Genomic DNA, 17,659 nt, shown 5'->3' with positions numbered 1-17,659 from the left:
AAAAATGAATGGGGAGCAATTTGCAGTAAATTATGAGGTTAATCATATATTAAAAGGAAACGTGTCCCCCCTTACCCCAAACCATAAGCTTGACAATAGAAAATGAACGAGAAACAAAAAGTTCGTATTTTTCTAAGAGTGGCTATAATATCGGTATTTTCCTTCCAAAAATTACTCAGGGGGAGATCTTTTCATTTACCAAAAACGAACTATAAACTTACCCATCCCTCCTTGTCTTAAGTCCAGAGGCACGCATAGTATTGTAAAAAAAATTAATATCCATATCCCCATGTATTTTAGAAAACCATCTGCAACTTCACGCAATCTGTTCTCCTTCTTCCCTCGGCTCCTCTTTCCCTTTTGACCCGAGCACGGGAGGATTTGGTGGTGGTGGTGGTGGTGGTGGGGACAGCCAGGCTGAATCCCCGGCTCAGGGAGCCATCGGGAATTGGAGCCGGCTGGCTGCTACCGTGCCGCGCACTCCTCTGCCCGCTCAAGCGGCTTCTCTCCAGAGAGGCGTTTAATGAAATGGACGGAATGGTTTGTTTAACCAGCCGTGGGAAGAAGCGGCCTGCAGCTCGGTCCCAGAGAATGAGCTCAGCGGTTGCGCCTGAGCTCCGCGTGCGGGTTTCAGCGACGGCGGGGAAACTAATTCAATCAGAGGCCCCCAACGCGCAGCGTTCACGGACCAGAAGACACCCTGCTTGTTCAGAGTTGGCTGCGCGGAGGCATTGAAAAGAGAGATCGTTCCGTGTGTCCCCCGCCACCATCACCACCCGGGCCCTTCGAAGGAGCAGGACTCCTCGCCCTAAAGAGTTCAGAAACCAGAGCCGCTAAGAGCCCTCGTGGTTGGGGACTGGAAAAAGACCGTTGAAAGAAGAACGCGCAGCTTCCCTGGTTGCGAGAAGGAGAGAATCCGACCTCCACTAAACAGGAGCCGGGCCAACCCGGCGCGATCCTGGCAAGCGCCCTTTGCTCCTTGTCGCTGCAAGAGAGAACCGGAGGGACACCCCCCCCTCTTCTTCTTCTCCTTCTCACCCGCCGCCCTTGAAACGCAGAAACAGCCAGTTTTTAAAGGGCGAAGGGGCGGGCGAAGCGATCAGACCGGGCTGGCCAAATATGCTGGATTTAGAAGCAGGACTGGGGCTCTGATCCGGAGCCAGGAAGAGCACGAGGAGAGAGAGGGCCGCGTCCTTCCTCGAGGCTTGGGAGAGAACCGCGGCGCTGCTGCATTTGAGGATTAGCCCTTTGCCGGTGGGCAGGAGAGAGAGAGAGAGAGAGAGAGAGAGAGAGAGCTCAAGGAAGATTCTCCCCAGAAACCAGGGAAGGAAGGTGGCGCCTCCATTGCTGGTGTTTTTTTAAAAAAGGAAAAGGGCAGCTGTAATACCAGTAACAATACCGATGATGGTGATGATAATGATATTTATTATCAGCACTAGCATTTATTATCAGAACAGCAACAATAACTCCGAATAATGTTGCAAATTCTAAATGGTGAAAGCTTGGAAGGGAGAGTTGGGGGTGGGTTGGGTGTTGTTGTTTTTTTGCCTTTTAATCTGCTACATGCTTGCAGCTAGGGTGCCCTTTCCTTTCCCGGCTGGTGCCCAGTTTTGTCAAGGAGAAGGGGCCCTAATTCAGCACTGATCAAAAACCGGCTGTAGGGTAACTTGACCCGCAGCTGCAGGGGAGTTTCCTGGGCAGTTTTAGGGTCTCTCTCTTTCCCCCCTTCCATAAATCAGCCAGCTTGATTAATCTTTACAATTTGTCTTTTAAAACAAACAAGGGCGAATTATCAGCTCGTTAACTGAGATTTTATCACTTGTCTAAAACAAACCTACCCCCTTCCCCACAGAAAGATCGGGTCTGTTGCCTGTGGGGAAGTGTGACAATTTTTTTAAAAAAATGATTTTAATTGATAATAGATTGCTACGAATGTATTAATGTCAGGATTAACCGAATGGTGCCGTTTGCCGGAGGGATGCAGCGGTGACATTTCCTTTTATCCCATCAGATTTCAATGATAATCTCGATATGGTTGCTGGAATGTTCGGCGATATCTCATGCAAAACGCTGGCTCACTTCGTAATTAAAATCTTGCTCTGTTGGCCCCTGAATCTCGCGGCGTTCTTGAACCTGGGAACGGGCAGGAGGAGAAAGATGCCCAAATCAGAATGTTTATAAACTTTTTGTTTGAGCCTTATTTTCAGGGAGATCTTAAAAATAACGCCTTTTCATTCTCACGCTTTTATTTTAAACAACGTTTTGTTGTTATACCTATTATGAAGAGGGAAGATCATTTAAAAGGGCAGCCAATTTCTCTCCCCCTCTACGTCTGGCAGAGGTAGTAGGCGAGTTTTCTTTAGTCGTTGCTCTCTTGCTGAATTGTCCACCACCTTATTTGACTCGGGCTGGCCTCGTTTGGTCCCCGAGTCCAAAGCGACCGGTCTCTCAGGTACTGATGGGATCTTGTCTTCCCCCGCATCTCCTTTCCGGACTCTCAATTTAGTAGATCCGAGTCCGCCGTTTCCGAATGTCACTTTCCTGGTGGCTTGCTGCTGCATTGTTTCGATCCCCAAGCGCGCGCAGCGGCGCGCACAGGCGCGCGCACCGATTACCACCTAAACATTTGTGGGTCTTTGTGCGTGCTAGCTCGAGCACGGGAACTGTAAGTTCGGATGAGAAGAAGCTTGCTTGGAAAACCAGAAAGGTTGGTTTGGAAGGGGACTGGGGGGAAAGTAGCAGCCTCCGGGCCCGGGAGCGGCTTGCTCGCCTTTGCAACCTAGGGCTGGCCTGGCGGTGATGTGCTGCGGTCCAACGGCACCTTTGTCCCCCCCCCCGCCCCGAGGCGTCCAATGACCCTGAAGGACAAGAGGCGCCTTCTAGACTCCAGACCTCCCATCTTCCGGGCAGGATCTGCTTGGCAAGAATGCCGCTTGTCTTCTCGCTTTCCAGCCGTGGGAAAAGAGGAGTGGCCTGGTATGGCCGCGTGGGTGCCTTTGCAGCCCCGGGTTTCGGGCCTCCGTGCTTCTGCCGCAGAAGGATTCGTGGGTCGGCGCCTTTGCCACACCGGCTCCCCCCCACCCTCCCCACGCACACACCGCCCGGAGTTTGGCGGCTCCCCTCTGCTTTGAAAGGAGGTCTTTCCTGGGAATAACATGCAAAGGGGGAGTGGGGGAGGCTGGGGGCAGCGGAGGAGGCTGGAAAGGAATTCAAAGAGGCAGCGTCCCAGTTCCAGCAGGGGTCCCTCCCCTCCCCCGCACTCGGCCCTTCTCCCCGCGGGGCGGGATGCCCGCTAGGAAGCTCGAGGGCAAGGGAAGGGGGTGGGTGGGGAAGGCGGGGGGAGATGTCGGAGCGGTCGGTCGAGTGCGCCTTCCCGCCTGTCCTTGTTTTAGAATCTGGAATTGTTTTGTCTGGGTGGGAAGGTGACCGAGAGGCAACGGGCGGGCGGGAAGAAGGGTAGCGGAGGGTTCAGATCCCTTGGCTGCTTTGTGGGGGGGAGAAGGAAAGCAGCGAAGGGCGGCGTATAGTAGCGTTTGGGGGGCTTATTATTAACAAGTTCATTTCCGGGCGAATTTGGCAGCGGCGGGTGACGTCAGAGTCCAGGCGTCTCCCTGACTGGGGCCGCCTGGTTGGGAGAACTAGACTCCTTATTGCCCGGTTCCTGCCTGTCAATCCTCCGTTTCCCCTCCCTTCGGAAAGGTGGGCTTCTCTCTTTCTCTCTCTCTCTCTCTCTCTTCCCCCCGCCCATTATGTAGACTCCAAAAGGCAGAAGAGAGGTAAATTGACCCGCCTTTCCTTGCATCGTGGGGAAAATGTCCACGAAGGAGGCTAATTTAGCCCAGACTGTCAAGTGGTTGGCCTCCTATTTTCCCTCTCCCCAAATTCTTTGGCCAATAAAGTGAAGGTTTAAGAAAATTAGCTTTCTTCCCGCCTCTCTTCCCCCACCCCTCCCCCATCCATCGCGGGAATGCGGGATTGCACACACTCAACAGGTATTGGGGATTTTTAACCTAGCCTAATCGTTTTCCCGTCAATAGGAGGGAGATCACGCGACCTGATTTTAGCCCCCTTCCCCAGTTCTCTTCCTCGGAAGTAAGTAAGCCTTTTCTTACTTTCCATCCAAAAAGGAATTGGCCACCACAACTACTCTAGGAAGGGCGCTGCCTGCTGATCAGCGCCGCCGATTCGGACACACACATACACGCACAATGTACGTAAGCTACACCGTTTTAGATGAGTGTGTGTACACCGACCATATCGCCATATAAGGAGAGAATCCATTCCATACTTGTCCAGGATCACCTAGAAGTGCATTGGGAAAATTATGCAGAGGGAGGGAGGGAGGGAGAGACGGAGGGAGGGATATATATATGGGCATATATATGGGATATATATATGGGCACCATTTCCATTTTGTCCAGTGGGTAAAGCTGCAAACTTTCCAGATGCACAGGACTCTTCGTGGTGGGGTGGGTGGGGAGGAGAAAAAGGGAAGAAAACAGTCCTGCCTAAAGTGAAAGTTTATACATTGTCTCCCCCACTACTCCAATACAGTACTAGCGTTTGAATGAGTTGGCAGATATTTTTGTTTGTTTGTTTGCCTGCCCTGTTTCACTCTCCCGCTCATTTTATCCTATATAGATAATTCTTTTATAGAATTTATAGAATTTTATTGGCCAAGTGTGATTGGACACACAAGGAATTTGTCTTGGTGCATATGCTCTCAGTGTACATAAAAGAAAAGATACGTTCATCAAGGTATACGTTCATCAAAGAATCCTCAATTCTTACTGACATTCGTTTCATTTACACCAATGAGTTTATACAAAATGGATTGTATCTGCTTTAGTGACCCCCAAATAAAAGGCGCCATAGCTGCTTTATGTTTATAAGTCCGGAGAATGTTAAGAGAAGTGGAAGAAAGCCCGGAGTGGGAGTGGGAGTGGGGGATGGGGAAGGACTTCAAGTAATAGCCAGAGGCCAATATCAGGGTCAGGATAGCTCTCATCCTCTTGTGTTTACTGCTAATACTGAATATTAATTGTGCTACTGGGAAGAAGTGTGCAGTTTCTTCCCTGTTATATTTTGGTAGCTATATGTTGATTCATGCTTAAGCCCCACCAATCAAGCATCCATTTTAAAAATACCCCCCCCCCCCATATTTGGTCCACAAATGGTGAAACCTGAACTTTTCTTAGGGTACAAGTGGCTAAAAAAAAAAAGCCATTATGTATTAATCTGGTCCATAAGTTTAAAAAGCTGATTGTTTCTGGGTTTACCTGGTGCTTAGCCCTTAAGAAGAGGCTTGAAAGAATCACTTGACACAAGGATGTTGTGTTTTGGAAGAGTTTGTGTGAGTTCTTCACAACTGTTACCAAAAAGGTGATGGTGGTTTCTTTTTCAAAAATTAGGTAATGCTCAGGGGTGACAAAGGCGGAAAACTGTGTGGGGCATTTCTGGCAGATTTGGAATTAATTCAGACCACCAGTTTCTTAATCTCCTTCTGGGAAGAAAAGTTGCAATTCTCTGCAGATCCTGCTTTGCCTGAGGTAATCTGGTTTTCTGGAGCATAAATATATCTAAAATTGCTTTATGTAATCCCTCATTTACAACGACGAAGATGCCTGATCTTCCACAATTAATCTTTTAGACTTTAGAGGAAGATGCCACAAGCTCCATTGTTGTAAAATATACTACATCGATTCTCTAAAAAGAGGGAAAGACGGACAGATAGGCAAGAATCCTTGTTTCTATGGTCGTTGAAAAGTTTTATTCTAGAAAGAAATAAACGATTTTGAGCCGAGAAACAGTATTCTCGGGAAGATCGTTTACAAAGAACCCGATGCATTTTTTCTGTGTGACCATACATGTGTGTTAGGCATCTTGGGTACCTTCTACTGAGGCCTCAGAGAATGAAAGTACTCTGGTTTTATAGGATGGCATTACCCCGGATTACTTTCCCGTTCCTAACTGGATCTTCCACTCCGCCTTTCCACGCTGTCCTACCTACAGGTGGGAGAACTGGGTCTCTGCTGTGGGTGAGTTCCGTTGAGCTGATCGCCTTTAAGGATTTCCGAAGAACAGGCTGGAGTCAGAAAGGCCTACAAATGCCTCTTCAAATCTCCGCCTAGCCCAGGGCCTGCCTCGCCTGCTTTCCGGAACAGGAAAGGGGGCAAGGGCCAAATAAAAAGAAAAGAATCCTCTACTAGCGGAAAAGCGCGCGGGGTGGGATGGTGGGGGTGGAGGAGAGCTGGGATTTTTATTTTTTATTTTTATTTTGCGTTCAGAAGAAACTGGGCAACTTGGCTGAGATCGGCTTCAACAAGCGCATCTTCGCTTGCTCTGCAAAACCAGCTCCCTTCTTTGCCAACCCTTCGAGGTTAGTTTAGCTTCGGGTGTAGCCCCGATCCCTCCTGACTTTGGGGATAAGGAGGGGATCCAAAGAGAGGGGCTGTTGAAGAGCGGGAAGAAGGTGGTGGTGGTGGTGCTGGTGGTGAGGAGAGTTGATTTTGCTGTCAGAAGTTCTGTCAGCACTTCACCGAAATGGGTTAAATCCTGCCCCGATTGCGCAAGGGAAGGCAGAGACAAACGACGACAACGGAAAGGAAAAGGGGACATATTAAAAGGAGACATATTAAACACCCTGACTAGGGGATTAAACTCTGTTAAATTTACTCAAAAGCACATAGGATTGAGGCTGAGCGAAAGTGAAAGAAAAAACTAGGGTATAGCTAATGGGGAAAGGAACAAAGTTGTTACTTATTGGCTTATTTACCACAAATCTCCCTGATCTATCCACCCCTTTCAATTACCCACCCACCCATTGCCGAGTGGGGGGTTACAAATACGGAGAGATCTCCCTCCACATCTCGTTTGCTACCTACCAGGAATTTCCGCTCCTCACCACCAGCAAAAGTTTGGCTATGGGATTTTCTTCTGGGTATGTATGCAGAGGGGTAAATCTGTGTAGGAAAACCCAAGCTGATCACCTCTGAGGTGATAAGCCGATGCCAAAGTGTGCGCGGGAAGAAGCCAGAGGCCCCCCAAAAAATCTGGCCACAAGTTGCAGAGGTGAATGGCAGCCGCCTACGTGTTGCGAACAGAATCTTCAGAATCTTCCCCTGAAAGGGGAACAGACGGAAGTAGTAGGCTGTCATTAAAATGGAATCTAGTGAATATAACAATGGATATATTAAAAATAACCTCCGTCCGGTAAAGAGTGAGAGTTCCTGGAAGTTTAGAAATTTTGTACAACTCAAAAGACTGGCCGGGCATTCCCAGGGCTCTGCGGTGGAAGAGATAAATCTCCCCCCCAGCGAGATAAATACCCGTCCATCTCGCTTGCCATTAAGGGGTTTAGGAAGCAGGTCTCTCACGGAGGACGGAGGGAATCCGATCTCCACTAAACAGGAACCGGGCCAACCCAGCGCGATCCTGGCAGGCGCCCTTTGCTCCTTTTCGCTGCTAGGGAGAGCGGGAGGGACCCCCCATCATCATCATCATCATCATCATCTTCTTTTCTCCCGCCGCCCTTGAAGAAGAAGCCAGTTTTTAAAGGGCGAGGGGGCGGGCGAAGCGATCGAACCGGGCTGGCCAAATGTGCTGGACTTAGAAGCAGGACAGGGGATCTGATCCGGAGCCAGGAGGAGCGAGAGGGCCGCGTCCTTCCTCGAGGCTTAGGACGGAACCGCGGCACTGCTGCATTCGAGGATTAGCCCTTTGCCGGTGGGCAGGCGAGAGAGAGAGAGAGAGAGAGAGAGAAAGCTCAAGGAAGATTCTCCCCAGAACCAGGGAAGGAGGGTGGCGCCTCCATTGCTTGTTTTGCTTGTTGTTGTTTTTTAAGGACATTAACTATCAATACGATTTTTTTGCTTGAAAGAAAACCCGACTTAGTCATACGAAGTGGCTTAATGTAAAAATGCCGCCAAATAATTGGTGTCCTCAAGTGGGGGATTGATTTGAAGGGGGGCGGGGTGGGTGGGAAGGAATTATTTTGAAACAGGTTTTTTCGCCAATCAGTTGTTTTTGTGGGCTTCGAAGCGACCCTTCCCCGGTTTGTCTTACCTTGGAAGGCGCCGAGAGAAAGCTGCGGAGTCCGCCCGGCCAGATCTTTCTATAGCCATCCAACTGGCGGCTTTTAGGAGCCGTTTCTTAAGCGGAGGGGCTGAAGGTCCCCATAGCTTTCAGCCAACAGAAAGATTTCGAGGGTTTTAAAACACAAGGTCAGAGAATTAAAATACATCTAGAATTTAAATAGGAGGGCCCATTCTGTTAAACAGCCTTCAGTCAGTATAAGAAGTGAAAAATAAAAAGTAAAATAACATAGGTTTGATTTTTCCTTTTTTGGATCTGTAATACGTACTGATTTCCTTTGACCTTACTGGGTGCAAGAAATTGTAGACCAGCTATTAGTTCCAGTTGGTTTTGTGTGTTTGTTTACAGAAAGGCTGTTTTCTGAAAAGTTTATGTTTTCAAAGTAAATCTGGTGTTTCTGTCTGAATCAAAATATTACGGTTTTTTAAAAAACAATTCAGAATTATACTTACTCACGATTCATACCTATTATTACTTCCAAGCTGACTACTTGAGTTGTATTTTGTTTTCTACTATAAAGCTATTGGCTATTTCAAATAAGCGAGGAGTTTCTTATAATCAGTGCTACAGCTTTGGAAGAAAAAAAATACACTTCAGTATAAGCCTGAATATATTTACTTCGTCCACACTAATCGCATTTGTGTCTAGGTAAAAGGCTCATGAAAGTTATAATTCTAGAGAATGAAATAATACAAATACAATGGACTACCTACTACAACTGGGAGAAAAGAAACTGGGCACCCACAATATGATCCTAAAGTTAAAGATATTCATACCTTAAACACTAACTTCGAGTTTCAGCTATGGTGAAACTACCATAAACTACCTAACAAGTGTTTGACTTAAATCAAGCACATAAATGCAAAAAATTCTCATTTTAAAATGTTAGGGCCGATAGGATTTTTTTGTGGAGGGGAGGGTCTCTAGCAAATATTCTGTTTTTCAAATCTGGGGGATATTTCGTAAGCCCCCTATTCTCCTATCCTTTGCTCTGCCTCCCGGCAGCACCTGGTGAAATATCTTTGCTCTAAGTCTTAACCACCGCCCTCAAACCACTTGGCGTTATTTAGTGCCCGCCGCGGACTTTATAAAACTTCGATGTGAGCCGGGCACTCAAGTTGGTGAAATCCTCTTGCGTTTTTTTTTTCTTTTTCTTTTTTTTTAAAGAAGCTCCTCTAATAGAGGAGAGAGCCGGAGTGAGGCTATCTCAGAAGTTATCGCAGAAAGAAATCGAAAAGGCAGTGGAGGGTGGGTGGGTGTGCGCGCGCGGGGGGGGGGCGGGGGCAAAGGGGGGTGGCGAGCGTCGTTCTCTTTGGCGGGTTCAGCACTTTTTAGCAAGCAAAACGAGGGAATGGATTTTCTGGGGCCAATCGCAAGGCGAGACTAGACGCCGAGCTGCTGATTGGCTGGACGGAGGTTCTTAGCCTGTGCGTAGCCCCTAGTTCATGTCTACTGAACTGAGTCCAGCTGGCGCCAGAGCTGACACAGGATGCTTTGGGGATGTTACAAAAAAGGCCAGAATAAGTGGAGCTTGCCATCTGAGTAAGAGTCTCCGTCCAACCCTCCTCTCTCGCGCTCTCCTTCGACTCTCCCTCCCACACTAATTTTTTTCTTTTTGCATTTCCATCCTCCAAACAATCACCCGTCACCCTCATTTCTCCCCGCCCCCTGTTTACAACCTAAGGAAACTTTTCAAACATTTGGAGTTCGATTCAGTCTGCTGGGAAAGATCTCCCTGTAAGTATGTTTGATGAGCTGAATGCGGGTTGGTGAGGGGGCTGGGGGGTGGGGGAAGCGATGCCTGGTTTTTATTTTGCAGAAATATAAATGCTTTCCCCAGTTTCTTAATTCCTTTTTAGGATCTTTTGGAAAAAGTCCTTTGTAGGCGAATGTAGATCAAAGATTTGCCTTGTCTGTCTCGTATTGTTATGGTTAAAAGAAGGTCGTTCTGGGCGCGCTATTTACGGCAAGGGCAGCCTAAGGAGGATGCAAAGGCTGGGGAGGGGATAGAGTGCGGTGGACGCCATGGATGGGATCGCTTTCGTTGTGCCCTGTGCCTGCCTCTCCTTCTTCCGCGTTTCCCCGAGTCCCTGCCGCGGTCTCTTCAGTGTAACTCCTTCCAAAGGCCCGCTGTGTACTCATCGTTCACTCCTTCTTACAGGTGGTGATCCCAAGGCGTGTGGCAACCGGAACCACTCTCTCTCCGCAGCTTCCCGCCTTCAAAGAGAAACACCTTTGCTCTTTTTTCCCCCCTCCTTCTCCTCTTCCCCTTCCAAGGCCACCTCACTGCATCTGAGATCTCTACGATTTTAAGCCAAACGAAACTAAAGGCAAAACGGTTTGGGGTTGGAGGGAGGCGGGGTGGGGGGCTAGGGGCGGAGTGGGAAGAAACCCACCGAAATGGAGGTAGCTACGGACCAGCCACGCTGGATGGCCCATCACGCCGTGCTCAACGGGCAGCACCCGGAGACTCATCACCCGGGACTGGCTCACAACTATATGGAACCGGCGCAGCTCCTACCTCCGGACGAAGTGGACGTCTTTTTTAACCATCTGGATTCCCAGGGCAACCCGTATTACGCCAACTCGGCCCACGCAAGAGCCAGAGTTTCCTACAGCCAGGCACACGGTAATTTTGCCTCCCCGTTGCCCCCTCCCTCCCTTTCTCGCTTCCCGTTTTCGGCTTCGGCCTCCTCCTCCTGATGGAGAAGCGGCCGGAAGGTTTCCGGCAAAATGCAGCAGTAAGAGAGGGTGAGCCAGGGTGGGCTTTTCCTCCTAGAAAAAAAACAACCAAAACCTTAGCTCGCCTGTTTGAGGGCCGCTTTTAATTGACGGGGAGCTTGGGGGTGGGTGGGTGGGTTGGGAAGAACAGAAGAGAGAAGGGACGTCCTTGTGTGTGGAGGAAGAGATGCATTTAAATGCATTTCGCAGCCGCAAGGCAGGCCCGTTTTCCGGATACGAAGTCTGAACGTAATTTGAAACACTTTTTAAACGCTTGTCCTTTGTCAGCGTCCTTAATAAGAATGCCAAGAATTCAATTTTTGTAAAATTGGGAAACAATCGCAGGACAGACACCCTGCAAAAACACAGTGTTCACAATATACCGCCTGTCTGTGAGCCTCTTTGGGAAGCGGCAGCAAGCGGAGTAGGGGGGGGGGAGCCTCCTGTTCTTGGCTTGTCAGCTCACTCGCGTTGACGTTTTGCTTCCCTCCACGTTCCAACTAGTTTTGGCGTTCGATTGTGGAGCAGTGGGGCGATGTAAGACGCCTGCCCGGCTCTGCTTTCCGTCACTTACGCTTGATCAAGAGGGGGGGGGGAAGCCGAACCGGGGTGTGTGTGTGTGTGTGGAGAGAGGCAGTGGACAAAGTATACATATTTGCATACTTTTCTCCTAAATCCCCATTGATTTCTCCGAGGAGGCCCTCCTAGATGGCTTTTAAAAGCCCGCATCTTTTAAAAAAAAACAACGTTGTGCCTGGGTTTTTTTGGTCTTTTTTTTTTTTTGCGTGAGAAACTGCAAAGAACTGGGCCCCCGCATTTTAGCCGGCTCCTCTCCGCGGTTCAAGGGAGGGCAAGGAAAGGCAGCTGAGTTGCTGCCTCCTCCAATTCTGACCTGTGTTGGTGATTTGGGAGCAGATCTTCACTTTGGCGGGTGTGGGACGGACAGGTCAAGGAGGGGAGGGGGGCTCCAGCAAGAGGGAAACCTTTGTGGGGGGGAAGGGAAGAGAGGCGAGAGTGGGAGACAACCTCCCCCCCCCAAGCTTTGGCCTGCCTGGCTGACTGGCGCCTTTTCCTCCTTTCCCAGCCCGTCTGACCGGCGGCCAAATGTGCCGGCCTCACTTGCTCCACAGCCCCGGCCTGCCTTGGCTGGACAGCGGCAAAGCGGCGCTCTCGGCGGCTCACCATCACAACCCGTGGACGGTGAACCCTTTCACCAAGGGGCCCTTGCACCCTTCGGCAGCCGGCGCGCCGCCCGGCGCCATCTCGGTCTACCCCGGAGGCAGCAGCTCCGCGTCGAGCGCCGCCTCGGCCTCCTCGCTCACGCCGGCCTCGCATTCGGGCTCGCATCTCTTCGGCTTCCCACCTACGCCGCCCAAGGAAGTCTCGCCGGACCCCAATGCGGGCAGCAGCGCCGCCTCGCCGGCCTCCGCTTCGGCCGGCGGCGGCAGGCAAGATGACAAGGAACCCCTCAAGTACCAGGTAGCCCTGGCCGACGGCATGAAGATGGAGAGCGCCAGCCCGCTGCGCAGCAGCCTGGCCGCCTCCATGGGCGCCCAGCCGTCCACGCACCATCCGATCCCCACCTATCCTTCCTACGTGCCCGCCGCCCACGACTACGGCGGCAGCCTCTTCCACCCGGGCAGTTTCCTCGGGGGCCCCGCATCTAGCTTCACCCCAAAGCAGAGGAGCAAAGCCAGGTCCTGCTCAGGTAAGACCGCTCTCCCTCCTTCTCAAGCCTTTCTGAAAAGCCTTGTTGAACTGCTTCTGAACGCCTTTGAATCGCGGGTGGGTGGGTGGAGGGGTCGGGGGTGGGTGGGTAAAAGTGTTTCTGGTGGGAATTATTTAATGAATGCCACCTATCAGACAAGCCTTGGAAATCATTTTTGCATCGTGAACCTTTGCTGCCTGCTTATCTTTGCTGTCTCTTGATAAGTGTGGCATAAATGTTGTCAGTTGGTTAAATTCCCCTGTTACAAATAGCAGCCATCTATTGTTATTAACAGTTGTAGGAATATAAGGGTGGGCCTGAGAAGGGTTCTGTTCTTCCTTGAGAACTGCAGGACTCGGGATTTCTCCTGTTTAGATAATTCACAAAATAAGAATCAGAAAATATTTCAGGAAGGTAAAAATATGTATATTTAATAAGAGCAACAATTTTAATTGAAATATTTTAGGCATGATAATATGGACCATGTTTCTTTCCAATTTAAAAATACTAGCCCTCTCCCCAAATATATTTGACTAATGAAGTAGTTAATTTTTTTAATATGTGCTCACAGACAAACACAGTCTTAACAGAACTGAAATGAATGTTTAACTGCTATTCTCTATTCAGTCCTAGTTTAATAATTCCAAATAAATGAATCACCACTTTGATCCTGTAACTGTAATAATCCAGGGAGATAACAATCATGATTGCAAGTATTAGTGGGCTTCTGGAGCTGGGTCATTTCTTCAAAAACTCTCCTTGATGTGTGGTTAAATATGTTAAAGGATAAGCATTAAAGGCTTTTTAAACAAAACTGGCCAGTTTTAAAATTTCCCGATCAGATTTGAATGGCTTTCCATATTCCTACATTTTTGTGAAAATATGTAACAAAATTAAGTTATCAGTAGTTTTTCTAAGAATGTGGAGCACAAGAGCATTTCCAGTTTATTATCTTTCATAATTTTAGTTTTTGCTAATTAGTTGGCAAGCCAGGTCTCTCTTTTTGTTCCAGTCACTGATCTCCATAGAATTCACTCATTGCTGAACCAAAAGCTGCCATAATCCATGGGGGGAAAAAAGACACACAAAGTTCGTAGATCAACATTATGCAGATAAGAGTTTATATTGGTAAACTTCTTAATGCGACCGCATAAAAGTCTGACGCAACTGAATTCATTGGAAAAACACTCTTTTGGGTAGGATCCCCATTACTGAAAATTTTAGTTAATTTGTTAACTGCTTAATAAAGATGAACTTTATTGTAAATTTCTGTTAACTTTCAATAAAGTTCATCTTCATTAAACAAGGGACTTTATACAAGCTCAGCTGTTAAGAACTGAAATTTACAAGGTCATTTTCTTAGAACTTGTAAAAGAACTTTGCTTTCTCCAGATCATACAAAGAACAAAGTTCAAACATAGTTTACATATAGGACTGTAGGCTTCCAAAGTACCTTTTAAATGATAGTTTAAATGAATCCAATAAAATTGGAGGAACATCATATGTCTTAGTTAACTCCAGTTCATCTGTTTGTTAAACCTGCAATTTATTTGCCTGTTATTCCCTTTACATATTTCAAGCCAAACATGCTCTTACTTAGATTTCTTTTTAAAAAAATAGTCAGTGTAATAAATAATACTCACATGAAACCAAACTTAGAATATTTTATATTAATTTAATATTGTTGTAAGGCTTTATTAGTAAAGATGAAATTTATGGCAATATCAAAGAAAAACAAAACAAGATACATTTGCACCTCTTTTCAACATGGCTAGTAATTCAGAGACATAACTACTTTTAGGAACATTGCAAGAAAAGTACAATACTTTTTGTTGCTTCTCTGTTTGGATCATCCTCTTTAAAGAAATTCTAGAATTTTGTGTTATATGCAACAGCGATAAAATATATTTGGGTTTGTTTTTTTTTAAATTGGCTCCTTCTATAAACTGCTCTCCATTGCAGTAGGAATCATCAGGAAATTTGGTTTCAGCCTTCTTCCCAGGACTTCTCTCCTCATTTGCCATACTCCACACTGTTTATTAGATGTAGAAGTTTCCCTACATTTTGTAATGGAGATCCTGTCTTGCAGATAAAACTGGGGAAAGTTCGTGACCATTAAATGTTTTTGTAGGAGAAGCAAGACTCACTCACGACAAGACGACTCCTGCAGCTTCCTGCTTAAGGAGGGACAAAAGCTAGGAACTCCTGGCTTCACAGAGGTCCCTCATTTTTCACTCCAGCCAGGGCTGTTTAAAAACCACCCACTCCATAGATTAAAGGAGACACAGACACAGCTGAACTTAGTATGGCCAGCTCAAGTTACTGCCAAAGTGTATTTCCTCTACATTAAATACTGTATGATTTGCATAAGTTCTGCTCAAAGAATTTCCTTGCCCTCAAACAAATGAACTTTTAGTTAATATTCTTGCCCCCCCCACCCCCCTCTCCTTTAAAAAAAAGACTCCTGTTGAACAAGCAGCCGTGTTTAAGCATTTTGAGCCAGATCAATCTTAAACCCATAACAAAGAGAATGCATAATAAATTAGATTTTGGATGCGAGGGTATATGGAATGCCCAGAAACAAAAGTGAATTCTGCTTCATTCTAAAGAGTGCAACATTTATAAGAAAGAAAGAAAGGGGAAAAAAAAAAAGAATTGGGCAAGCCAGAGGAAAAGAATTTTTCTCTAACCCCAAAACATTAATGAACAAAGATTTTGTATTCTTGTTTCAGTTCCAATATTACTTCTTAGATGTTGGAAAGGAGAGAGAGGAAAGAATAGCTTATGACTCTACATTTTGGAACAGGGTCTGTTTTCTCATGTGGCAGCTGTAATAAAAAAAATACCCCTGTCTAGGTTAGACAGCATTATTGTTACATGAGAAAGCAAGTGCTTGAAAACTGCATGTCCCTACCTTTATTGTATGTACTGTAAATGTTATGTCACTGACCTGTCTTTTTCCTTCCCTTTTAAATTAAATTGAATAATAACGTGCTGTTTTGATATCTGGAATCTACCTAAATGGACAATGCAAAAAGCTTTTGTGAATTTGTTTTTAAAGAAAGAAATCCGGTTTCTTCGTGTTTCCATTTAGAAGGCAGAGAGTGTGTCAACTGTGGAGCTACTGCTACCCCTCTCTGGAGAAGAGACGGTACCGGGCATTACCTGTGTAACGCCTGCGGGCTATACCACAAAATGAACGGTCAAAACCGACCTCTCATTAAACCTAAGCGGAGACTGGTAGGTGCCTGTTTCTCTATCAGGTTCGGGGCAAAATGGTTTCATGGGACCATCCCTGCATTTGAAGGAAGAGGGTACAACCTGACCCATCTATGGGATTCAGAACTTGCATGGAAGCTAGATACTCTGCACGTGGAGGCTGTGTCACTGAGAGGCCACAGAGTAGCCTAGGAACAAATGGCTAGGGTCCCACCCGTGGTAATTTACATGCCAGCATATAAAACAATAGCTATTTTCATATGGGGATATATGTAAATGCATTTATATACTCTTAGTATACGCTTAACTACAGCTTTAGAAGTCCTGTGATTTATTGCCCGTACAACAATCTTATGAAGTAGGCTGGTGGCACAGACTTATATTGCCTCGCATAGTTACGGTCTGCCTATCTACATCTTTGCAGCACATTCCTGCCTGTTTGAGAGTTACGTGCCCAATTAAATCGGCCTACTTCTTCCTGTGCATTATTCTGCCTCTTTTATCCAGAAAAGACCACTTCAATTCATTTGACCTCTTGGACAGGTCAGATGGACGCTTAAACTGAAAGAATCACTCTTGCCTGCCTGCCCTCCCAGCTGAAAAGTACAAAAAGTGACCCAAAACAGAAAGTATTCAATATATATATATATATATATATATAAATAATAATAGATGACTCAGAACTGTTTCTGCCATTAGTTGGATGGTTTTGTAGTCAGAGGTTCCATGGTAAAACTAACATTAACCTTCTTTAGAAGCAATCCTCTTGATTGCCCTTTTCAAGGGCTGGTTATTTTTCCATGGAGTCACCTATACTTTGTATTTTCATTTCAGGGTTGTTGATTTTTTAATTTCTGAAAAAAATGCGGAGCTCCTGGTAGTAGTTTCCTATCCGGATATCTGTATTCTGAAGATAAGGAAACTTTGTGTATCTGTTTCCTGGCTCTAAAAGCTTTAAAGAGTTTCTATAGGCAGGCCATGCTATTCAGGCTGTCTGTTTTGAAATGGCAAATAGGCTCTGCTGTACAAATATTTGTTTAAAAAAGGAGAAAACACACACACACACACACACACACACACACACACACACACACACACACGGAACAATGTGATTTAGGGGGACCAAAAATGCCTGTGCTCTTTGTCAGGGGGAATTTTTCCAGAATGATTATAAGGCCGAAGGAACGGTTCTAATGATCTAATGCTGAGACAGGATGCAAAGGATTTTGAGGGTCAGAACTTCAAGCTGGCGATTGTCTTAATGACTTACTTTTCTTCTGAAGTGATTGACACAACCAGAAAAATGTTAAGATAACAGGGAAGTGTTATTGTGTCTGACAGGGCAAACTCCAAGCTAGACTAAACGGGACAGGGTTCAGAGTTAAGGGCCGGTGTCTAGTGGGACACTGGAATAAGAAATAAGGAATTCCAAATATGCAAACATAGTCCTCTCTCCCCCCCCCCAGTATGGCTTTTAGCAGGTGAGTTTCTAGAGGTATGTGCACGTGTTAAATTTTGGATCAGAGAGAAGGCAATTTTAAAATTTGGAACAAATCAATATAGTCATCATTCTCTTGTTCGGTAAAAAATAAGATGCATTTTAAAACCTGATTTTATCTTGTCACATCTTGAAACAGGAACAAATTGAGTAGAAAGGGGATTTATTCATGTGTCTTATTCTAAGCCTACAGCCTAATAAAAGAGAATTATCCTATTCTAGCAGGAGCCTCATTGCTTCAATTGATGCACTGGTTTGGCATCTGTTAATTCAGTGTTCCCAACCTTGGCCACTTGAAAAGGTGTGGACTTCAATTCCCAGAATTCCCCAGTCAGCCATGTTGAAGTCCACCCAGCTTCAAGTGGGCAGAGTTGGGTAACATAGTTTTAGACTCAGAAGTTCCTGGCAGCAGTAACCTT

At 46.5% G+C, this 17,659-nt stretch overlaps 1 protein-coding gene across 9 annotated transcripts in view; it reads left to right on the top strand.

Annotated features, from left to right (window-relative positions):
• GATA2 (GATA binding protein 2) overlaps positions 1-17,659 on the top strand; it is a 33,229-nt gene that overhangs the window by 5,832 nt on the left and 9,738 nt on the right. For 4 of the 9 annotated variants that reach the window (XM_058169540.1, XM_058169544.1, XM_058169543.1 and 1 more), the window contains exons 2-4: positions 10,256-10,723; positions 11,900-12,523; positions 15,585-15,763. In XM_058169540.1, coding sequence (XP_058025523.1) covers positions 10,495-10,723; positions 11,900-12,523; positions 15,585-15,763 — 1,032 coding nt within the window. In that variant the 5' untranslated portion in view covers positions 10,256-10,494. Of the gene's footprint in view, positions 1-2,689; positions 2,708-6,311; positions 6,380-9,527; positions 9,832-10,255; positions 10,724-11,899; positions 12,524-15,584; positions 15,764-17,659 lie in introns of those variants that run through there. The other 5 variants (XM_058169545.1, XM_058169541.1, XM_058169538.1 and 2 more) reach the window with 5 other exon arrangements.

This window comes from Ahaetulla prasina, chromosome 2, assembly GCF_028640845.1.
Source record: "Ahaetulla prasina isolate Xishuangbanna chromosome 2, ASM2864084v1, whole genome shotgun sequence".
NCBI classification, from domain to species: domain Eukaryota; kingdom Metazoa; phylum Chordata; class Lepidosauria; order Squamata; family Colubridae; genus Ahaetulla; species Ahaetulla prasina.
This window is presented reverse-complemented; position numbering and strand designations above follow the sequence as displayed.